Below are 25,665 nucleotides of genomic sequence, written 5' to 3' on the forward strand. Positions count from 1 at the left end.
CGCAATGTTACTAATGGCGCCTTGCTAGGTCGTAGCCATTGACTTGGCTGAAGGCTATTCTAAATATTGGCTCCGCTAATGAGCAATGCTTCGTCCATGTAGTCGCTAGCAAAGTCGTCCGTACAACTGGGGCGAGTGCTAGTCCGTATCTCGAGACCTGCCTTGTGGTGGCGCTCGGTCTGCGATCCCTGACAGTGGCGACACGCGGGTCCGACATGTACTAATGGACCGCGGCCGATTTAAAGCTACCACCTAGCAAGTGTGGTGTCTGGCGGTGACACCACAGAAGTCACCGCCATTGGGCACTAACTCATATGGAGTGTGCCTCTCCAGAGGATGAGAAACGACAGACTTCTCAGTGAGGGGAGCGCAGGAAAAGGCCGCATGGCGCTCCACTGAAAATGCTACAGGGAGGTCGCAAGGGTCTAAACATAAACCCGCCACAGCAGAACAAGATCGCACTCGCTGGCGGTAAGCTATCTCAGCTGCTGGTTTACGTTTTGAGCCGGAACGTCGAAAACTAGAGAATGAGAAACGTCAGACATGCCTAGCCAAGCCCTCCAAACCTCTAATATGTGTCTAATCTATGTGGCCGCATCTTTCATGCCACTATTTGTCTGCTAAGCCATCAAAGGCATCTCCGCATGTGAACTGCTATGCAGTAAAGCTAATACAGGAAAAAAAATCAAAACTCAGTTGTAAGTAGGCTGTTTAAGTTTTTTTATTGGTAACGCCACGTAGCGCTCTGTATGAAAATCACTGGCTGTGCTGTGTGCAGTCTGTGGCTGGGTGGCATTGTTGTAATACTCGCCATTGTAGCGTTGGGCAGCTGACTGCTAACAGCGCGTAGCGTTGCGCAGTTGGAGGTGAACCGCCAGCAGTGGTGGATGTGGGGAGAGAGATGGCGGAATTTTGAGAGCGGATGATCTGGACGTGTGTCCATCAGAGAGAGTAAATTTGTAAGACTAGATGTCATGAACTGATATATATATATATATATATATATATATATATATATATATATATATATATATATAATGACTTTTGAACACTATTAAGGTAAATACATTGTTTGTTCTTTATCAAAATCTTTCATTTGCTAACTATGCCTATCAGTAGTTAGAATCTTTTATTCAGCTGGCAGTATTGGTGCACGCTGTATTGCAGTAGTTCGAGTAACAAAGATTTTTGTGAGGTAAGTGATTCATGAAAGGTATAGGTTATTGTTAGTCAGGACCATTGTTTTGTAGGGATTTTTGAAAGTCAGATTGCATTGCGCTAAAAATATTGTGTGTCAGTTTAAGCACAGTCATTTATAATTTTTCTAAGGGGACGTTTCATAAATCCCTACAAAAGAATGGCCCTGACTGACAATAACCTATATCTTTCATGAATGACTTACCTCAAAAAAATCTTCGTTACTCGAACTACTGCAATACAGCGAGCGCCACTACTGCCAGCTAAATAAAAGATTCAAACTACTGAAGGCACTAACTACTGATAGGCATAGTTAGCAAATGAAAGATTTTGATGGAGAACAAACAATGTATTTACCTTAATAGTGTTCAAAAGTCATTATATATGCGGAGAGAGATGGCGGAGTTTTGGGAGCGGATGATCTGGACGTGTGGCCATCAGAGAGAGTCAGAGTCCAGATCATCCGCTCCCAAAACTCCGCCATCTCTCTCCGCACATCCACCACTGCTGGCGGCTCACCTCCAACTGCGCAATGCTACGCGCTGTTCACATCCAACTGCCCAATACTACAATAGCAAAAATTCCAACAATGCAAACCAGCCACAGACTGCACACAGTGATTTTCATACAGAGCGCTACGTGGCGTTACCACCATAAAAACCTAAACAGCCTACTTACATTATAATGCACTAAGAAATGAAAAGGACGCGAGGCGTAATGCAGATTGGTTACAAATTTATGTCCATACAGGTAGCGTCAGAAAACGCAGAATTGTAAATTGTGGCCACCGATGGAGAATGTGTGACGCTGCAGTGCAGTTCACCGCCGGCTGGCGAGGACAGTAAACAGGGGCATGTCGAAACTCTGGCATAAAGTCTTTGCGAATTTCATTCCGTGTACTGAGTTGCACAATAAACATGTCCCGCAGACACGATCGTGAACTATATACGCAGATGTCAACAATTGACAGAGGATGTCAGTTGGGCTCAAATAAGCCGGTTGGACTAATCGGCGATCGCTCGACATTTGACTAGGAGTAACGCCACTATTCGATGATATTGGCAGGAATGAGTAAACCATGGACTAACGGAGCGTCAAAAAGAAGCGGTAAATCTTAAGAAAGGCAGAATGTGAGGAACGAGCAGTCGGCAGAGAGGCTCTCGGAGCCCCAGATCCATCGTTATCATCGATCCCACGTGCAACGGTGCTTCAGTGACCACAACGACCAGTAGCAAATGGTGTCGGGCACATTCGGCCTGGAATCTCATTGACTGGAATAGAATTACCTTCAGTGATGAGTCCCACTTCTAACTGACCCCTGACGACCGGCGAAGGTGTGTCTGGAGACTCGCCAAGTAGCGGTGTGAAACCAACCCGCCCGACTACCAGGAGTGATGGTCTGGCGTGCCATAACAAGACCCCTGTGGCTATCACCTGCGGCGCCCTTACAACAAAGCGCTTAGTCGTCGATATTTTACGCCCGGTTGCCCTTCACGCCAAGCATCACAAGCTTACGTTTCCGCAAGATAATGCCCGCCCCCACACGGCGAGAGTTTCTACTGCTTGCCTTCGTGCTTGCGAAACCCTATATTGACCAACAAAGTCGCCATATCTCTCACCATCTGGCAACGTTTGGAGCATTATGGGCAAGGCCAGCCAAACCAGCCCGGGATTTTAACGAACTAACGCGCCGATTGGAAAGATGTTGGCACGATTTTCCTCAGGAAGACAGCCAACCAACTCTATCAAATGGTTCAAATGGCTCTGAGCACTATGGGACTTAATATCTGAGGTCATCAGTCCCCTAGAACTTAGAACTACTTAAACCTAACTAACCTAAGGACATCACACACATCCATGCCCGAGGCAGGATTCGAACCTGCGACCGTAGTGGTCACACAGTTCCAGACTGAAGCGCCTAGTGCCGCACGGCCACATCGGCCGGCCCAACTCTATCCATTAGTGCGAAGCTGAATAACTGCTTCCATAATTGACAGAGATGGACCAGTGCGTTATTGACTTGTTGAGTTCGTGAAGCTTTTTCTGTTGAACAAATCATCCAATTTTTTACGAAATTGTGATCATTTCCAGAATGAGATTTTCACTCTGCAGCGGAGTGTGCGCTGATATGAAACTTCCTGGCAGATTAAAACTGTGTGCCGGACCGAGACTCGAACTCGCGACCTTTGCCTTTCGCGGGCAAGTGCTCTACGAACTGAGCTACCCAAGCACGACTCAAGCCCCGTCCTCACAGCTTCACTTCTGCCAGTACCTCGTCTCCTACCTTCCAAACTTTACAGAAGCTCTGCTACGAACCTTGCAGGACTAGCATTCCTGAAAGAAAGGATATTGCAGAGACATGGCTTAGCCACAGCCTGGGGGATGTTTCCGGAATGAGATTTTCACTCTGCAGCGGAGTGTGCGCTGATATGAAACTTCGTGGCAGATTAAAACAGTGTGCCGGACCGAGACTCGAACTCGGGACCTTTGCCTTTCGCGGGCAAGTGCTCTACCATCTGAGCTACCGAAGCACGACTCACGCCCGGTACTCACAGCTTCACTTCTGCCAGTACCTCGTCTTCTACCTTCCAAACTTTACAGAAGCTCTCCTACGAACCTTGCAGGACTAGCGTTCCTGAAAGAAAGGATATTGCAGAGACACGGCTTAGCCACAGCCTGGGGGATGTTTCCGGAATGAGATTTTCACTCTGCAGCGGTGTGTGCGCTGATACGAAACTTCGTGGCAGATTAAAACAGTGTGCCGGACCGAAACTCGAACTCGGGACCTTTGCCTTTCGCGGGCAAGTGCTCTACCATCTGAGCTACCGAAGCACGACTCACGCCCGGTACTCACAGCTTCACTTCTGCCAGTACCTCGTCTTCTACCTTCCAAACTTTACAGAAGCTCTCCTACGAACCTTGCAGGACTGGCGCTCCTGAAAGAAAGGATATTGCAGAGATATGGCTTAGCCACAGCCTGGGGGATGTTTCCAGAATGAGATTTTCACTCTGCAGCGGAGTGTGCGCTGATATGAAACTTCGTGGCAGATTAAAACAGTGTGCCGGACCGAGATGGTAGAGAACTTGCCCGCAAAAGGCAAAGGTCCCGAGTTCGAATCTCGGTCCGGCACACAGATTTAATCTGCCAGGAAGTTTTGTAATCATTTGTTTGTCTGTACATGTACATCACATCTGCCGGTTTCCGTCCTATTCGGGTAATTACTTGGTGGTACGTCGTTTTTTTTGCAGTGTACAAAAAATAGTTTTTCACTGCACCACTGCAGACACACCTTGCTAACTCCATCCTACTATGGCCCTTATTCTCCCTTCAGTCCGTTCGAAAAGCTGACACCAGGCCCGTAGATATGCTACTGTGGCACATGCGTCTGTCCGCGCCCTCCCTTCGACCCGTCCCGAAGACTGAGTCTACGGTTCGTTTTGTCGAGTGGTGACGAGGAACGCGGTGACACCTCACAGCTGCCACTGGTCAGGCGCGCACAGTCGGGGCAGACTCTTCAACAGCTGAGGCGTCAGGTCGCGGCCTGGGGTCGGACCGCCCTCTAGGCGCTGCTCTCTCCTCTAGCTATACGCGCCCCGCAGCCCGGCTCGGCCACTTGCAGCTCCCCTGCCCGTAATGAGGCCTATATATAGCGCCTATCGAACCAGCGGCCTGGCACCGGCTCCTCCACTTGTTCCTCGGCGCCTCGGGGTGGCGCCGAAGGCGGCGAACAGACGCATCGATCGTCTGCTAACACCAAAGGAAAAGAAAAGAAAGTGAATCGATAGTCGACTTGTGAACGTGTTGTTCCGAGGCCAGCACTGCTAAGGAGTACACACTGGTGTGCAAAACTTAGGACGAAAGTGACTTCCGATTGATGTGTTACTGGCAAGTAACATACCTCGAAGAAATTTAGACCAAACATAGAAAGAACTACTGCAATACAGCAGTGAAGTTAAGTGAAAGAAATAGACAATGAGACAAGCAGAATGACACTCATACGAATGTTAATTTCATCTTTAAGTTTTGCACACTAGTGTAGTTTAGATGTACACGATCATCTAATAAGATTGCGTAATTCGAAACCGCTAATCTTTAATTAATAACTAGTTTGTTAAATAAAGTTACTACGAAGTCTAACATCTCAGATTCCCAGGTGGTAGAAAATGCTTCAAATGGCTCTGAGCACTATGGGACTTGACTGCTGAGGTCATCAGTCCCCTAGAACTTAGAAATACTTAAACCTAACTAACCCAGGAACATCACACACATCTATGCCCGAGGCAGGATTCGAACCTGCAACTGTAGCAGCAGCGCGGTTCCGGAGTGGAGCGCCTAGAACCGCTCGGACACAACGGCCGGCTGCACCCAGATACCATGTGAGTGTTACCCTCTATATGTTGACGTTCGGTGAGTGCCTCTTACATCTTCTTCTTATCCACCGTGACATTACGTGAAATTCCTCTTCATTGCTTTTTACCTTTCTGCATAGGTTTTACGGGAGCGTTCTCCACCATATCTTATAACTTTTAGGGCATACGCTTTTTTCGCGGATAATCTGTTGCGTGGTACTGACTATGAACGCTGGGTCTTCCCGTAATGTGTTAAGTGTATTTCACTCCATTGAGTGCGTTTCCCATTACGGTTTCATCTTGAGTTTGGGGTTATTTATTTTTCTACATGGTTGTTTTTCTACTTATGTACAGAATTGCATCTTAAGGTGGCAGCTGGCAGTGCAGCGGAACCGGTAGTACCTAAGAATAAAAGAATTTTACAGCTGAAGTGGTTTCATTTCTCGATATGAAGACTTCTGCAGTTCGAGGAAATACTACACGAAGAAAAATACATGAAGTTCTAGCATGTCACTAACAAGGAAAGTATGCCTACTCGAAGTACTAAAACAGAATATAACTGATTTTAAATTACGGATACGTGTCTGTTGCACCACCCGTAAGTTATTTATCTGTAAAACTCTCCGTTAATGTACAATCGCAGACTCCTCTGTTGCTGCTGTCTGCCTCTGCAGCAAACTTTCCGGCTTTCTGGTGACACTTTAGAACATTTAAGAAGGAGCTAAAGCACTTCTTTCTGTCAGCCTCATTACGTTTCCCCAAAAAGTAACGAATGTGGCCAGTTTTCCCATCTGTCAAACAGTGAAACAAATGTTGCTGTCTTCTCCTATTTACGTTTCGTTCTCTTTGCCTTTCTCAATCAGCCACGCCAATTTCTTTTCCCCTTTTCTCTGTCTCCATCTTCCACTCCTTCTCTCAAGTCTCATAGTTGAAATCTATTGGCAACCGCTTCGACACCCCTTAGCTGGGGTTTGCCTGACTTCAGGCGCCAGAGTTGCCGGCAGGTTGAATTGGCGTCCACGTCTTTGCTCAACAAAGGTATGTGGGTGAAACCGATGGTGTTGAAGGCCGATCGTGCGTCTTACAAGGACAGTTTGGCATTTTATTCGCGAATGTGTCAATGTCGAGTCTTCCCGTGGTCTCGCCACAGGAGGGGTTGAACTAGGAATGCTGGAAAGGTATAAAGCACCCTTTTCTGCTTCGAATCACGTTCAAATTTCGTCGAATGGTTTTGAGCGTCCCTAGTGGTTCCAACCTGTACACCAGAGCAAAAATTGCGGTCGCTCTGCACTCCAAAGCGGTGCGATCAGCCTCAATGAGGATGGAGCTCCACAGTGTCCTTAAAGGAGCGTCGAAAAGTCAAGAGGGTGTCAACAGTGTCTAAGGCGGCCAAAAACATCGTCTTGTTGCTCATCGCACTGCGAGTTGTTCCCAACTGCGAAATTTGTAGGAATCAACGCCTCAGCGAAAGGGGTGGTTTCTTTGCTGCCCTTTATACCACCCCCTGAGGGCTTTTTGGGTCAGTTCTGAGCGGCGGTGTTTCTGAAATGTTTTTCTCGGACACCGATAAGAAAACCGTGGTGTTTCGACGCTAGGTGTCGCGGTTCTGACGTAGCCGCAGAGACGTCAGTAGAAGGGGTGAAATGTAGGTAAGAAGGGCTGTGGCGACCTTCCTCTCGTGTAACAGGTCCACGGTGCTGTTGGGCAGAATTGTGGTGAAATTTGGTGTCACTGTGACATATTAACGCACCTTTCAGCTCACACAACTTTCGAGTTCTGACCTTTTTTTTTTTTCATGGGTCGACACCTCGCTATTTGAAGCGCGCCGAGACCGAGGGGGAATTCGGAGGGCCCCAAGCTTTTGCAAAATGGTTCAAATGGCTCTGAGCACTATGGGACTTAACTTCGGAGGTCATCAGTCCCCTAGAACTTAAAACTACTTAAACCTAACTAACCTAAGGACATCACACACATCCATGCCCGAGGCAGGATTGGAACCTGCGACCGTAGCGGTAGCGCGGTTCCAGACTGTAGCGCCTTGAACTGCTCGGCCACAGAGGCCGGCGCACCATTACAGAGGAAGGTTGTAGGCACATTTGAGCGAAATTTAAATCTACGCGTCGCAGAGGGAGACAGTTACGGGGTTTCGAAAATGTGATACTTTAATTCTGTTGTGTGGCCATATTGTCCGTGGTTGCTTCACAATTCTTGAGGGTATTTTTGTTCTTTCGTTGCAGCTACAAAAATGCGTTTTTTTTTTTTTTTTTTTTTTACCAGATGCGTTTCACTTTATTCAGGTTAAGTATCATCAGTGGTCCTAAAACAAGTTATTCACATTTTCATTTGCTTTAAGATCGATAACAGTTCGTTTACAATATGTTGGTTTGTAGCCGGCCGCGGTGGTCTAGCGGTTCTAGGCGCTCAGTCCGGAACCGCGCGACTGCTACGGTCGCAGGTTCGAATCCTGCCTCGGGCATGGATGTGTGTGATGTCCTTAGGTTAGTTAGGTTTAAGTAGTTCTAAGTTCTAGGGGACTGATGACCTCAGAAGTTGAGTCCCATAGTGCTCAGAGCCATTTGAACCATTTTTTTGTTGGTTTGTACTTAATGGTGATCTTTGCTTGATTCCTCGCTTACGTCGGGAAATGCCGCCTACTAGCACATCGTTGATGTTGATCATCATAAGTACAAACCAACATATTGTTGACGAACTGTTTTCGATCTTAAAGTAAATCAAAATGTTAATAACTTAATTACAGACCATTTATAATGATTTACCTCAATAAAGCGAAATGCGTCTGGTGAGAATAACACGAATTTTTGCAGTTGCAACGACAGAACAAAAATATCCTCAAGGATAACATATTTTGTGTCGAGCAAATGTTTAGTTTTATGCAACATAATATCCCTTTTATGACTCTTGTCTGTTTGCCTGTGTTAAATGACTGTTCGCTGTATTGTTTCTTTCTCGTTTATTGTGCCTCTGTTGTCTTTACAGTCCTTAATCTTCAAACATCGATTGTACAGTTTTACTGGTAAATGATCTCGATGCGCGGTAGGACACACACGCACCAGTAATTTAAAGCCTCTCGAGCTGGTGTAGCTTCCTTGTTAGAATATTCTGTCTGCCGATGACGATGAACGAGAAGTGAATCACTGTTTGGAGGTATTCCGCATTCTGCATTAACGGCGGCAAATTTAGTTAGGCAGGCCCGGCTATCGGCCAGAGGATCTTCCGCACAGACACGCGCCACGCATTCTCACGCAACATGACGCTTTAGTGTATGCTTCGCGTGTCACCGGCGGCGCCGTTTCGCATCGACCGCGGTAATGAACAGCACAGTGTTAGCGCAGTCGTCCGTCAGGCCGCAGGGAGGGTCCCAAGTCACACGGCGTTAGCGCACTAAGGCAGTGGCGGTGACAAACACTCCAGAGACTTCTCGCGCTGTTTTGCGGCTGACAGCTCGGAAGTCGCCCATGTTGTCCGAGTAAGTCGAAAGAAGTGATGAAGAGAGAAGAAAAACGGAGAACCCTTTAGCTACACTGCGACGAGGGCAGGAAATGACTTGACCTTTTGACCTCTACCTTTAGACGGTGTTCCAAAAAATAACACTTGTGTTGTGTAACGTTCCAGTTTGGAATCATACGTTCCAGTACTGAAAGTATTCCCGGCAAGCTATCCACTACGAACGAGGCCTCTTCCATATTTAAGGAAGCGACGTTGTTTTTCTCGTTCTCTCCTTCAACAGTGTACCTCAAGCGGGCAATAAGAATGCCTATATACGCCTCTGTCGTAACTTAAGCGCAACAGGAGATGCGACAGCCCCCCCCCCCCCCCACTGTTATCGGCAGTGCGGTGTACCTCCCTACCCGCGTAGCTGGTACTAAACGAAATATGTTTATAGTAAAATATAAAAAGAAAACATCTTGCTACACTCACGGACTAGGAGGTCAATCTGCACCAGGCTTAAAGAACACCATAGAAGCTGGAGATGGAAGCCTGATTCAGCCTTTGCAGAACATTACCTTAACAAAAACCTCAAATACATGATAGATTTAGACGTCTTACACGTAAAGGAAAAGGAGGCGAAACTCAGCCATGTAGAAATTCTTGAAATTAAAAAACAGGTGTGGGGACATCCACACCTATTATTAAATGAGCAATCCCAATTCAATATGATATCACAATTCCTAGAGAGAAGTAAAACTTCGGTCTCAGTCCATGAGCAGATAAAAAGTTCGCCGGCCGGAGCGGCCGAGCGGTTCTAGGCGCTACAGTCTGCAACCGCGTGACCACTACGGTCGCCGGTTCGAATCCTGCCTCGGGCATGGATGTGTGTGATGTCCTTAGGTTGGTTAGGTTTAAGTAGTTCTAAGTTCTAGGGGACTGATGACCTCAGCAGTTAAGTCTCAAGTTCAAGGCTGACGCCTAACTTTATTCCTAGGTATATTTAGTGATTTTAGTGTATTTGATGAATTGTGAAATTTCGTATGTGATTTGTCAAAAAATGATCATTGAGCCGGCCGGAGTGGCCGAGCGGTTCTAGGCGCTACAGTCTGGAACCGTGCGACCGTTACGGTCGCAGGTTCGAATCCTGCCTCGGGCATGGATGTTAGTGATGTCCTTAGGTTAGTTAGGTTTAAGTAGTTCTAAGTTCTAGGGGACTGATGACCTCAGCAGTTAAGTCCCATAGTGCTCAGAGACATTTAAAATTTTTTAAATGATCATTGAACTAATTTTACATTAAGCCAAGGAGAGATACATTAAGAAGTTGAGATGTACATTTTGGCCGGTCGGAGTGGTCGTGCGGTTCTGGGCGCTACAGTCTGGAGCCGAGCGACTGCTACGGTTGCAGGTTCGAATCCTGCCTCGGGCATTGATGTGTGTGATGTCCTTAGGTTAGTTAGGTTTAAGTAGTTCTAAGTTCTAGGGGACTGATGACCTCAGAAGTTAAGTCCCATAGTGCTCAGAGCCATTTTTTTTTTGTTCATTTTGCCTCATCCTGTTTATCTTCGCTTTGTCGCCTTTGGAATTAATAATGTGCTTGAAAATGAGCTTATAGCCCGAAACCTGAGTTGTGCAGTAACCATAATAAAATTTATGAAACAAAGTGAAATGCAGTGTTTGTTCAGTTAATTTACAGTGTTTCACCATGAACCCACAGTTGATTCAATTAAAATGAAAACATTTCGTTCAAAAGTCGGTCATTGTGTTATGCTAAGGCAGTTGCCAAGTCTATGTGAGATATTGAAAAGATCAGTAGCTGCAGGTCACCTACGTTCTCCAAAACCTGTTGTAACCTTTGGAAGATTACGCGCTATACGGGATTCATCGCTACGCAGCGTTCATGGCCAACTGCTTGATCTCAGGTTAACGTCGCTGGCCCTTACAATGGAAATCGCAGGTTCTGTTCCAGCTTCGGGCTTGGTGTGGGTTTCAAATTTACAGTTAGTGTAGTAACCTGCTGCTTATCGTTCATTTGTGTTTCTCATGATTCTGTAATGTGACAATATTTTTGAAAAGGGGTTCTAACATAGAATTATAGTGTTTCCGGACTCATGTCTGATGGCAACTAATAGACATGGACTCTTTGATGGAAGTCGTCGTTGAAACTGGCATCAGTGACTTGAGGCGCCTTGTAGCAACAGTGGATTACGACAGTACAAAAGGAGGAACTAAAACACGTGGAAAGATTTACATGCTTAATAAGCTAGAGTGTGTGTGAAATCTTACGGGACTGAACTGCTAAGGTCATCAGTCCCTAAGCTTACACACTACTTAACCTAAAGTATCCTAGGGACAAACACACACACCCATGCCCGAGGTAGGACTCGGACCTCCGCCAGGACCAGCCCCACAGTCCATGACTGCAGCGACTGAGACCGCTCGGCTAATCCCGCGCGGCAATAAGCTAGATGAAGATGCAGTAGTGTCGTATGTCAAGTATGAAAACTGAAACGCTTAGGTTTTGTTGACATTTGTATCATTGGCGTTAGGCTGTGGTCCAAGGCGTAATTCTGTGCCTAACAATTTGTCTTACAATTCTGGCGACGTCATCAAAGACTTTAACGACTCACAAAGCAGGTGCTAACTCAAGCTAGCTCGGCAAGTCGAACTGTTTACATGTATCCACGCAACGGCCGGTTCGTGACGTCATCAGAGTACTGCAGTCGCGCCGACGTATGCTGTGGAGGTTGTAGTGGGGAAGAGTTAGCGCTGTTTGTTTTATTTAGAACTAGGGCCCACATCGTACCTAATTTCAGTCGTTCTTCTTTCTTGCTGAAATTGCTTTTGTGTTCTTGTATTTCTATGGCCTCTACGTACACTCTAGCTTAGTAATTATTAGATCTTACTAAAACAACAGTGTCAGAGAAACGAATTTGGTGGTTTCCCAGTTCTAGTGCATTATCTGCTGCTGCTGATTTATCCGTCTTGCCCAAGGCCAACTGCTGCTCAGTTCCTTACAGCGTGGGTATATGCTTCTTTTTATAGTTCTTGGACACAAGTGCGAACGATTTTATACACTCCTCCCGTAGCAGGTGATGGGCGTCGGTTCTTTGCAGTATTCAAATATTCGCGCACCTCTTTTGTTAGTTTAAACACTATATCATCCCGTGTTTTTCGAATATTTTGTTGATGCGATCCGTGACAGTTCTTACAACTTGAAGGAAAACTTTTCCTTTCGTTGGATCTTTTTCATCGGGAGCTCTAGACCTTTTAGGATATAACGCCTAATTTATCTTTTTATCAGAGTAACCGATCCGTCTGAAGGCCGATCTTAAGTAATGAAGCTCGTCCTCCAAGTACTGTGCCTCGCGGATTCTTTCATCGCGGTCCACCAGTGTGTTTTCTATTTGGGATGATAAGGCCGCGTGCTAACGCGCTCTGCTATCCGAGCGGGTCGCTAAACGCTAGATGTTAAAGTGATTGGTTGCCATTTATATGTAGAGTGTTGTATCTTGACGATAATGTACATAGGAACGTATGTTTTTCGGTCGGTGCTTCAGTCTAGTGACTGATATTAGAATTATATGAAGGTATGCGTATTAGAGACAGCCGCAAGCAGTTTTGTTATTTTCCACTGATCTTGTTGCTGTTAGACGTGAGGTTGTGTCTTGTGGAGCATTTAAAATATTTTGGGCTGAACACATGTAGGTGTCGTATAAAGTATTAAAGCAATTTCGAATATCGTGTTGGTTCTTCAGGTACAGATTCTAGAAGCAAGAAAAATTCTGTACGATTTTAAAGCTAGTTGTATTACTTATAAATTATAGAGTGCAGCAATCAGATTTTATTACACAAATCCAGATTTCGGCTAGTAGCTAGACGTTCTCAATGCACTATTTTCTATTGTCAATGCATATAAGTCCCTGTTGTTCGGGCGTTAGTCACAGTTCTTTGAATACTATTATTCAAAGTATTATATTAAATATATTATAATTTTTCTATTTTGTACCGTCCACAGCTCCACTACCTTTCTCCAAATGACAAAATGACAATATGTAAAATCAAATAGCAACAGTGAAGTACAAATTAAAAATGGCAATGGATAAATAAACGCATAGCACCCGGAATACCAAAATGCGAAACAAAAACGCTACGAACTTATGCAGCAGCGTAATACAACTACATCAGGTTACCTTCCATTCGGAAAGTGGGTGCACTCAGCGACTGTTTGTGACTTACATAGAGTGTAGCAATCAGTCGTCATTTTTTAGATTTTACTACGCAAATCCATATTTCGGCTAGTAGGTAGCCATTCTCAATGCACTATTTTCTATTGTAAATTCATGTAAGTCCCTGTTGTTCGGGCGTCAGTCACAGTTCTTTGAATACTATTATGTTGTTGTTGTGGTCTTCAGTCCTGAGACTGGTTTGATGCAGCTCTCCATGCTACTCTATCCTGTGCAAGCTTCTTCGTCTCCCAGTACCTACTGCAACCTACATCCTTCTGAATCTGCTTAGTGTATTCATCTCTTGGTCTCCCTCTACGATTTTTACCCTCCACGCTGCCCTCCAATGCTAAATTTGTGATCCCTTGATGCCTCAAAACATGTCCTACCAATCGATCCCTTCTTCTAGTCAAGTTGTGCCACAAACTTCTCTTCTCCCCAATCCTATTCAATACCTCCTCATTAGTTACGTGATCTACCCACCTTATCTTCAGCATTCTTCTGTAGCACCACATTTCGAAAGCTTCTAGGCTCTTCTTGTCAAAACTGGTTATCGTCCTTGTTTCACTTCCATACATGGCTACACTCCATACAAATACTTTCAGAAACGACTTCCTGACACTTAAATCTATACTCGATGTTAACAAATTTCTCTTCTTCAGAAACGCTTTCCTTGCCATTGCCAGTCTACATTTTATATCCTCTCTACTTCGACCATCATCAGTTATTTTACTCCCTAAATAGCAAAACTCCTTTACTACTTTAAGTGTCTCATTTCCTAATCTAATCACCTCAGCATCACCCGATTTAATTTGACTACATTCCATTATCCTCGTTTTGCTTTTGTTGATGTTCATCTTATATCCTCCTTTCAAGACACTGTCCATTCCGTTCAACTGCTCTTCCAAGTCCTTTGCTGTCTCTGACAGAATTAAAATGTCATCGGCGAACCTCAAAGTTTTTATTTCTTCTCCATGGATTTTAATACCTACTCCGAATTTTTCTTTTGTTTCCTTTACTGCTTGCTCAATATACAGATTGAATAACATCGGGGAGAGGCTACAACCCTGTCTCACTCCTTTCCCAACCACTGCTTCCCTTTCATGCCCCTCGACTCTTATAACTGCCATCTGGTTTCTGTACAAATTGTAAATAGCCTTACGCTCCCTGTATTTTACCCTTGCCACCTTCAGAATTTGAAAGAGAGTATTCCAGTTAACGTTGTCAAAAGCTTTCTCTAAGTCTACAAATGCTAGAAACGTAGGTTTGCCTTTTCTTAATCTTTCTTCTAAGATAAGTCGTAAGGTTAGTATTGCCTCACGTGTTCCAACATTTCTACGGAATCCAAACTGATCTTCCCCGAGGTCCGCTTCTACCAGTTTTTCCATTCGTCTGTAAAGAATTCGCGTTAGTATTTTGCAGCTGTGACTAATTAAACTGATAGTTCGGTAATTTTCACATCTGTCAACACCTGCTTTCTTTGGGATTGGAATTATTATATTCTTCTTGAAGTCTGTGGGTATTTCGCCTGTCTCATACATCTTGCTCACCAGATGGTAGAGTTTTGTCATGACTGGCTCTCCCAAGGCCATCAGTAGTTCTAATGGAATGTTGTCTACTCCCGGGGCCTTGTTTCGACTCAGGTCTTTCAGTGCTCTGTCAAACTCTTCACGCAGTATCTTATCTCCCATTTCATCTTCATCTACATCCTCTTCCATTTCCATAATATTGTCCTCAAGTACATCGCCCTTGTATAAACCCTCTATATACTCCTTCCACCTTTCTGCCTTCCTTTCTTTGCTTAGAACTGGGTTGCCATCTGAGCTCTTGATATTCATACAAGTGGTTCTCTTCTCTCCAAAGGTCTCTTTAATTTTCCTGTAGGCAGTATCTATCTTACCCCTGGTGAGATAAGCCTCTACATCCTTACATTTGTACTCTAGCCATCCCTGCTTAGCCATTTTGCACTTCCTGTCAATCCCATTTTTGAGACGTTTGTATTCCTTTTTGCCTGCTTCATTTACTGCATTTTTATATTTTCTCCTTTCATCAATTAAATTCAATATTTCTTCTGTTACCCAAGGATTTCTATTAGCCCTCGTCTTTTTACCTACTTGATCGTCTGCTGCTTTCACTACTTCATCCCTCAGAGCTACCCATTCTCCTTCTACTGTATTCCTTTCCCCCATTCCCGGCAATTGTTCCCTTATGCTCTCCCTGAAACTCTCTACAACCTCTGGTTCTTTCAGTTTATCCAGGTCCCATCTCCTTAAATTCCCACCTTTTTGCAGTTTCTTCAGTTTCAATCTGCAGTTCATAACCAATAGATTGTGGTCAGAATCCACATCTGCCCCTGGAAATGTCTTACAATTTAAAACCTGGTTCCTAAATCTCTGTCTTACCATTATATAATCTATCTGATACCTTTTAGTATCTCCAGGATTCTTCCAGGTATACAACCATCTTTTATGATTCTTGAACCAAGTGTTAGCTATGATTAAGTTATGCTCTGTGCAAAATTCTACAAGGCGGCTTCCTCTTTCATTTCTTCCCCCCAATCCATATTCATCTACTATGTTTCCTTCTCTCCCTTTTCCTACTGACGAATTCCAGTCACCCATGACTATTAAATTTTCGTCTCCCTTCACTACCTGAATAATTTCTTTTGTCTTGTCATACATTTCATCAATTTCTTCATCATCTGCAGAGCTAGTTGGCATATAAACTTGTACTACTGTAGTAGGCATGGGCTTTGTGTCTATCTTGGCCACAATAATGCGTTCACTATGCTGTTTGTAGTAGCTAACCCGCACTCCTATTTTTTTATTCATTATTAAACCTACTCCTGCATTACCCTTATTTGATTTTGTATTTATAACCCTGTAATCACCTGACCAAAAGTCTTGTTCCTCCTGCCACCGAACTTCACTGATTCCCACTATATCTAACTTCAACCTATCCATTTCCCTTTTTAAATTTTCTAACCTACCTGCCCGATTAAGGGATCTGACATTCCACGCTCCGATCCGTAGAACGCCAGTTTTCTTTCTCCTGATAACGACATCCTCTTGAGTAGTCCCCGCCCGGAGATCCGAATGGGGGACTATTTTACCTCCGTAATATTTTACCCAAGAGGACGCCATCATCATTTAATCATACAGTAAAGCTGCATGTCCTCGGGAAAAATTACGGCTGTAGTTTCCCCTTGCTTTCAGCCGTTCGCAGTACCACAACAGCAAGGCCGTTTTGGTTAATGTTACAAGGCCAGATCAATCATCCAGACTGTTGCCCCTGCAACTACTGAAAAGGCTGCTGCGCCTCTTCAGGAACCACATGTTGTCTGGCCTCTCAACAGATACCCCTCCGTTGTGGTTGCACCTACGTTACGGCCATCTGTATCGCTGAGGCACGCAAGCCTCCCCACCAACGACAAGGTCCATGTTTCATGGGGGGGGGATACTATTATTCAAAGTATTATATTAGATATATTATAATAGTATTCAAAGAACTGTGACTGACGCCCGAACGACAGGGACTTACATGAATTTACAATAGAAAATAGTGCATTGAGAATGGCTACCTACTAGCCGAAATATGGATTTGTGTAGTAAAATCTAAAAAATGACGACTGATTGCTACACTCTATAACTTATAAGTCACAAAACAGTCGCTGAGTGCACCCACTTTCCGAATGTAACCTGATGTAGTTGTATTACGCTGCTGCATAAGTTGGTAGCGTTTTTGTTTCGCATTTTGGTATTCCGGGTGCTATGCGTATATTTATGCATTGTCATTTTTAATTTGTAGTTCACTGTTGCTATTTGATTTTACATATTGTCATTTTGCCATTTGGAGAAAGCTAGTGGAGCTGTGGACGGTAGAAAATTGAGTGGCAAGTGAAAGAATCGGAATATTTTCGACATATTCTTCTGTTTGAGTTCAATAGAGGGCTGACAGCAGCGGAGGCAGCCAGAAACATTTGCACCGTATATGGTGGTGATGACCTTGGACAGAGGACGTCAAGAAAATGCTGTTCCCGTTTTAAGGAGGCTCTTTTTGACTTTAGTGACTCTCCAAGTTTAGGAAGACCTTCAGGATTTGATGAAGATAGTTTAAACACATTAATCCACAATGATACCCGTCAGTGTACTCGAGAACTGGCAAATGTGATGAAGTGTGATCATTTCATCATCGTACGACATTTGCATGCAGTTGGCAAGGTTCAAAAATTGGGTGTATGGGTACAACATTCTCTAAGCCAGAAGGACAAAAATCACCCTGTGGCGATATGTACATCTCTGCTTGCTCGTCGTCTATTGGCTCGTGAACAACACTGACCATGCCTATCCTGTATCGTTACTGGTGACGAGAAATGGAGCCTTTATGCCAACATGACTGAAAGAAAGGAAAGATCGAACCCAAACAAAGCAGCAACTCCCAGTACAAAGACAGGTGCACATCCACAAAAGAGAGTGTTATTCATATGGTGCAACAACGACGGTGTGGTGTGCTAAGAATTGCTTCCCCGAGGTGTAATCATCACTGCTGACATTTATTTTCAACAACTGAGATGTCTTCCAGACGCAGTTCAAGAACAACGACCAGGAAGACTCCGTGAAGTGATGGTGCTCCACGATAACGCCCGCTCGCATACTGCTATACTAACAAAAAACGGTATACAGGAGTTGGGATGGGAAGTCATTCCTCACCCCCCTTATTCGTCTGATTTTCACTTTTACGCTCTCTATCGAACAACGTTCAAGGAACTTACTTTCCGGAAGAAATTGCGCTCCCAATATGGCTCGACGAATTCTTCGCCTCAAAACCACGTGATAACTATAGTGGCGGTATCGAAAAGTTTCCCCAGTGTTGGGAGACTGTTGTAAATAGTGAAGGACAATATATTATTGATTACTAAAATCTCTGTTATGTGTATCTGTTGTTTTTATTAAGCTTACGGAAAAACTCTACGAGCTTACGCACCAATCTAATATAATTTATATACTTATATGGATATATTTCTGGCAATATCGGCCATGACCATCCTCTTCTGTGCGGATGCACGCATATTACCCGAACTCTTACGGGACTTGGTAAGAATGTCTTCCACGAGTAATGAGTGTTTCGGGTAGGGACACTACGAATGTAGTGTGTGGACATATAATGTGAGAATGTGGGTCTCGCAGGAGGCGTGCACGAGATAGTCCCTGCAGTCGCACTATCTTCTGTGCCCTCGGTGGCTCAGATGGATAGAGCGTCCCCCATGTACACAGAAGATCCTAGGTTCGAGTCCCGGTCGGCGCACCCATTTTCACCTGTACCCGTCGATATATATCAACTCCCGTCAGCAGCTGAACGTTTTAATATAGAATTCTAATTTCAGTCTAATATTACGTGTGAACGGTTAAGCCATGCTTCGTCGTTCGTGCACCATGTTGTACCTTGAAAGGGAAGAAGGTCTTTTACCATGCAGCATGTGATATTTACAAATGAGTTGACTTTGTTGAATGTGCAGGGTAACAATTACTGAACTGCATGAAATAAAATCGTCGTAACTTCTGAACGGTTTGCGTCATGACGTTGAAACTCCACGGCTAGCCGCTGGGCGTGATGGAAATTAGTATGCGCAGTATGGTTTGGTTTAGCAACGAAGCCCACTTTAGCCGGCCGGAGTGGCCGCGCGGTTCTAGGCGCTACAGTCTGGAGCGGAGCGACCGCTACGATCCCAGCTTCGAATCCTGCCTCGGGCTTGGATGTGTGTGATGTCCTTACGTTAGGTTAAGTTTAAGTAGTTCTAAGTTCTAGGCGACTGATGACCTCAGAAGTTAAGTCGCATAGTGCTCAGAGCCATTTTGAAGCCCACTTTCATTTGGATGGGTTTGTCAATAAGCAAAATTGGCGCATTTGGGGGAGTGAGAATCAGCATTTCGCGATCGAGAAGTCTCTTCACCCTCAACAGGTGACTACGGTGTGCAATGTCAAGTCACGGGAAAATCGGCGCGATATTCCTTGACGGCACGATGACTACCGAACGGTACGTGAAGGTTTTGGAAGATGATTTCATCCCCGTTATCCAAAGTGATCGTGATTTCGACAAGATGTCGTTCGTGCAAGACTGAGTTCGATCCCATCGAAGCACGAGAGTATTTGGTGTCCTGGAGGAGCACTTTGGGCGCCGCATTCTAGCTCTGGGGCACCCAGGGGCCACTGTCATCGATCTCGATTGGTCGGCATGTTCTCCGGATCTGAACAGATGCGACTCCTTTTCGTGGAGTTATATTAAAGACAAGGTGTACAGCAATAACCTCAAAACCAATGCTGAGCTGAAAATGCCATTCAGAGGTCCTCGACAGCATCCATGTTCTGTCACTTCAGCGGGTCACGCATAATTTCGCTATTCGTCTGCGCCACATAATCAATGATGGCAGGCATATCGAAAATGCCATAACCTAAATCCGAACATATGTAGTGACGTTTACATGTTGAATCAAGAGTGTGCATGCCGTAGTTTGTAACTAATTTAGGTGTTTTTTTTCATATAGTTCAATAAATGTCACCCTGTATTAACACTTTTACCTGCGTTGAATGGAGAGAATGTGTCCGTTTTCTGACAGCGTGTCGTTTGTCCGCGTGCTGTTGCAGAAGTGGCACCGCGAGAACAGCCTGCTGCCGCCGCAGCTGCAGCGGGAGCCGCCCCCGCGGCCCGACCAGCCGCCCACCACGAGCCAGTGGAACCACCTGGCCTGGGAGGCCGCCCAGGTGAGTCAGCGCAGCAGCTACTGACAGTCACCGCGGAAGGAAACAAGCTGCCATCTCCAACTCGCCGTAATCCTCTGACATTTCCCATTTAAACGGCTTTGTGAGAGCCTGCGGCCTTGAAACAGTGGGTTTGTTTGTAAATAACTTTTCTGCTACCAGTCACAATTTTCTTTAATTCTTATTTTACGCGGCACGTTTCGGGAAATGATTCTCATTTTCAAGTGCGTTTCCTCTTTGTATTATACCATTTTTACTTAATGTTTTGGATGTGTAAGGTCCTGTTTCGCTTTGTCGACTTTACTGCAATAAACAAAAAACGCGCAATTTTTAGTTACTTATCGATTCTTACATGAAAGGGAAGCAGTGGTTGGGAAGGGAGTGAGACAGGGTTGTAGCCTCTCCCCGATGCTATTCAATCTGTATATTGAGCAAGCAGTAAGGGAAACAAAAGAAAAATTCGGAGTAGGTACTAAAATCCATGGAGAAGAAATAAAGACTTTGAGGTAATTCTGTCAGAGACAGCAAAGGACTCGGAAGAGCAGTTCAACGGAATGGACAGTGTTTTGAAGGGAGGATATAAGATGAACATCAACAAAAGCAAAATGAGGATAGTGGAATGTAGTCGAATTAAGTCGGGTGATGCTTCGGGAATTAGATTAGGAAATGAGACACTTAAAGTAGTAAAGGAGTTTTGCTATTTGGGGAGCAAAATAACTGATGATGATGGTCGAAGTAGAGAAGATATAAAATGTAGACTGGCAATGGCAAGGAAAGCGTTTCTGAAGAAGAGAAATTTGTTAACATCGAGTATAGATTTAAGTGTCAGGAAATCGTTTCTGAAAGCAGCACAACTTGACTAGAAGAAGGGATTGGTTGGTAGGACATGTTCTGAGGCATCAAGGGATCACCAATTTAGTACTGGAGGGCAGCGTGGAGGGTTAAAATCGTAGAGGGAGACCAGTAGATGAATACACTAAGTAGATTCAGAAGGTTGTAGGCTGCAGTAGGTACTGGGAGATGAAGAGGCTTGCACAGGATAGAGTAGCATGGAGAGCTGCATCAAACCAGTCTCAGGACTGAAGACCACAACAACAACAACAACATATGTAGTTAGCAACGAAATTTGGAAGAACTTGTACTTACAGTTTCCTCACGGTCCATTTGTGCAGACTCTCACACGTGTTAATCATTGCACACAATTTTCGGTGCACACTATAGATCGAGAATAATTTACATAAACAGTTTCAAACATATTTTTAGATGTAGCTGACAAAGATAATATTACAGGTCTCCCACAGAGTATAATACGCTTTTGAATAGTGAGTTGTGATCCATATTCAGACTCTGGAATATACATAGTAGCATGGAAACAGTATTCCATGTTCTCCCTAGGACAAACCGGCCGAAATTTCAACACCAGGTACACAGAGCACATTGAAGCCTGCACACGCCATGGACACATAACATCAGCAATAGACACATACATACAAACATACATATATAATATAGGACTCTCATTTGAAAAGTAGAGAAAAATGTCAAAGTACTCTACCGACTAAATAAAGGGCACAAAATGGATTTGTTAGAAGAACAAGAGATACATACACATTACAGAAAATATAAAGATAAAATATTAAACGAAAAACTGGAAAGTGAACCAGTGAATTTCTCCAGACGCTTCGACAATATAACTAAATAAAAATAGTACTACATAGAAATAGGCACCACTGTAAAATAGAAATAAGAAAATTTTTATCCATGTTGTTAAGATAAATACGTTCTGCTCAAAAGCGTATCACAATCTTTGGAAGACTTGTAACATCATCTGTGTCAACTACGTCTAAAATAATCTTCGTAACTGCTTGTTTATGTAAGTTATTCTCAATGTACACTGTGCACGAAAAGTTGTGTGTGATATTCAACATGAGTGAGACGGTGCAAAAGTGGACCATAAGAAAAGTGTAAGTACAAGTTTTTCCAAATCTCGCCACTAACTACATATAAAGATCGATAACTAAGTAAAAATTGCCCTTTTTTATGTTTTGCAATAAAGTCAACAAAACAGAACTCAGACATCGAAAACATTACGTAAAAATGGCATAGTACAAAGAGAAAACGCACTTGAAAATAGGAATCATTTCCCAAAACGCATCGTGTAAAATAAGAATAAAAGAAAATCGTGGCTGGTAGCAGAAAAGTTAGTTACAAACAAACTCGCCGCAATTAGAACTGGGCGAGTTAAGTCGATGAAAAGTCGACGGATTACATAAGATATTATTCTCTCACAATAAGTGCCTTGGCTTCGTATTTTGGAGAATCAACATCTGGAGTATTTCAAATGGAGTAATTTGATTCGGACTGGGCAATAAAACTTTTTTTTTAATCAACATCTCTGAACAGTCAAAGGGACTTTGCCTGTGATACAGTATCCACAGTCAACGTCTATATTCAGGAGTTCTGGGTTTCGCGATACAGTAACGAAAAGAAAAGAGGAAGAAGGAAGGAACATTAGGGTTTAACGTCCCGTCGACAAGGCGGCCATGAGACACAGAGCACAGGCTCGGATTGCGTCAAGGATGGGGAAGGAAATCGGCTGTGCCTTTTCCAAGGAACCATCCCAGCATTTGCCTGGAGAAATTTAGGAAAGTCATATGAAACCTCAATCTGGACAACCAGACGTGAATTTGAACCGTCGTCCTCTGCAATGCAGGTCCCCTGTGCCAACCAATGCACCACCTCGCTGAGTTCGGGTAAACGACAGTGTCATAAATAAAGACTCGACCAAAGCAGAACAAGTGCAACCACATGCTGCCAGAAGGCAATCTTATAAAACAAAAAAGGAGATAAAAATGTAGCATTGCCGGCAATCTTGCTTATTATGATACTGAAAGTCTAAAATGAAGAACATCTGTCACCTGGGAACTACGTTTCAGTCCTCTGACAACCTTTTCATCAGTATTACCTAAAAATAAAATTTTCTTTTCAGTCTTCCACATGTTTCCTGAAGCAGGAAAGTCTTGGGCAGTATTTGTAGTTTCGTTTCCTCCCTCCTTATTTATTCTCTTTATCCTACAACTGGAATAGGTAGTAGGTTCTCTAAAGCTCTCCAGAAATCTTTCTAATGGGATTTTTGCTTCCTCGTTTGCCTCTCACAAGATGAATTTAATGGCATTCCATACAATCACACATGCCTGATTATGAAGAACTTCCCCTGCAGCTAAAGTATGCGAAGACCGCAGTGCCGTGCTGTGTAATAAAGAAACAGCGACCAAGTCAGCTGAGGCGGCCACTCTTAGGAGCAGTTGGGTGGACTCGCCCACTGCTGAGGACGAGAATGGGCATCTGTGCTGTGACCATGTTACTTTGCGAGGGCTGTATCTCACATGTATCGGGGCACTTGAGTATTCGACCCCTCCCCCTCCCCCCCCCCCCACCCCAACACACACAAATTTCAAATGGTGTCCTTGTGCCATTACGTTGTAAATATTTACCAATGGACAGCTCTCTGCTCTCAGCATTGAATGCAGATGACTGGCCGGTTATGAGTTTAATACACTGATCTTACGGAAATCTTGGTGGCTGTCGCAGTATTTAATCCTTTTCTCTCTTTCTTTTTTGCGTTATCTTTCCGATTACGCCAAACTCTGGCCACCAGTTCATTGGGAAAGCCTGTTTCCAACAGATAAATGGGATTCTCAGCCACACGTGTAGCACCCCACAGAAAGAGGACATTTTTGCTGAGGCCTTTTAATATGCAATTGTTAAACTATTGCATAAAAGGGGGGATAGGTTTGATGCCAACGACTACCACCCAGTCTCACTTCTGACAGCTTTGTCCAAAATTCTTGAAGAAGTAATGTATTCAGGTGTAGTTTCACGTAATTGTAAAAATAAAGTGCTAACAGAATTCCAATTTGGTTGTCACAAAGGTTTTCAACAGGTAATATACGCTTTCAATGATCAAATATTAAATGCATTGAATAACCAAACATACCAGTTGGGATTTTCTGTGATCTCTCAAGGGCTTTTGATTATGTAAATGTGGAATTCTTCTAGATATGCTCAAGTATTGTGGTATGATTGGGACAGTGCACAAATGTTTTAATTCATATTTAACTGGAAGAGTACAGCCGGTTGAAATAAACATTTCACATGATGCACAAAAATCAGCAGATTCTTTAAACTGGGTAGGTGTTAACAATGAGGTCCCAAATGTTTTATCTTGGGTCCCTTATTAATCTAAATATATATTAATGGGTCTATATTCATGAAGATGCCAAGCTAAATTTTTGCTAATGATACAAGTATACTAATCACAGGAAACAAATAAGATTTAGATGAGAAAATTGTAATTAATGTCTTTCAGAAAATTATTAAGTTATTCTCTGCAAATGGACTCTCATTAAATTTTGTTAAAACAGAATATAAATAGTTCTGTACGGTCAATGGTACAGCACAATTAATAAATATAGAGTTTGAACAGAAGTCTCTAGCTAAGACAGAATATTCCAGATTTTTTAGTGTGAGTAGTGATGATAGATTGAATTGCAAGAAACACATTGATGATCTGCTGAAATGTTTAGTTCAGCTACGTATTCTGTTAGGGTTATTGCAAGTTTTGGCGATAACCATCTAACTAAATTAGTTTACTGTGCCCATTTTTATTCGCAGCTTTCGTATGGCATCACATTTTGGGGTAATTCATCACCAAGGAAAAATGTATTCATTACACAAAAGTGTGTATTCAGAATTATAGCTGGAGCCCAGCCAAGATCATCATTCAGACATTTATGTAAGGAACTAGGGATATTCACAATAGCTTCGAACATGTATATTCATTTACGAAATTGTTATTAATAATCCATCCCAATTCAAAAGCAATAGCAATGTGCATAGCTACAACACTAGGAGAAAGGCTGATCTTCACTGCTTTGGGTTAAATCCAACTTTGCCACAGAAAAGGGTGAATTATGCTGCCAGAAAATTCTTTGGTCACTTACAAATACCAAACAACCAACAATTAAAAAAATTAAAAGAATTTATAAATTACAACTACTTCTACTCATTAGATGAATTTTTAGATATAACGTAGTAATCTTTAAAATAATCCTTGAATTATGACATGAAAAGAAACTTTTTGTTAAACCGACACTTGCCACATTGTTACGAAAAGCATACACATGATCTACAGAGCAGATATTAATCTAATCTAACCAAATCTCTAATCATTATTTCTACTGGCTTTATATAGAATTTGTACACGAACACATTCTGTATGTCTAGTGCACATGTAAGGTAGCATTAAGCAGTTCGCAGTAGCAAAGTGGAAACGGAAGTGTCTCATAAGATTTTTGTAACTACTGCTGTAATTTATACTTCCTTATGAGATTTTTTATGTTTTATCCTCATGACTAACCAACCCAATGTCCAGTTAGAAAGGGAAAAAATATGTAGAGACAATAGAGAAACGGCCATCACAAAGAAGAACAAACAGGAATGGCACAAGACTGGTGGAATTCTGTAGAAACCATGGCACGGTCTCAGTGTCAACATACTTTAAGAGAAGACCAAATAAACTAAAAAATTAGAAACATCCAGACTGAAAAAAAGAGAATGGCTGCTGGATCGTGTCTGTATGGATGAAAATTATCGCAGGAACTCTGCAACAAGAAACTTCTGAGAGGAA

At 43.4% G+C, this 25,665-nt stretch overlaps 1 protein-coding gene across 2 annotated transcripts in view; it reads left to right on the forward strand.

The window, feature by feature from the left end:
• Positions 1 to 25,665, forward strand: part of LOC124615634 (zinc finger protein 474-like) — a 266,097-nt gene that overhangs the window by 85,504 nt on the left and 154,928 nt on the right. For both annotated transcript variants that reach the window (XM_047143642.1, XM_047143643.1), the window contains exon 3: positions 19,863 to 19,979. In XM_047143642.1, the coding sequence (XP_046999598.1) occupies positions 19,863 to 19,979 (117 nt within the window). The remainder of the gene's footprint in view (positions 1 to 19,862; positions 19,980 to 25,665) is intronic.

This window comes from Schistocerca americana, chromosome 5 (assembly GCF_021461395.2).
Source record: "Schistocerca americana isolate TAMUIC-IGC-003095 chromosome 5, iqSchAmer2.1, whole genome shotgun sequence".
Lineage (NCBI taxonomy): Eukaryota > Metazoa > Arthropoda > Insecta > Orthoptera > Acrididae > Schistocerca > Schistocerca americana.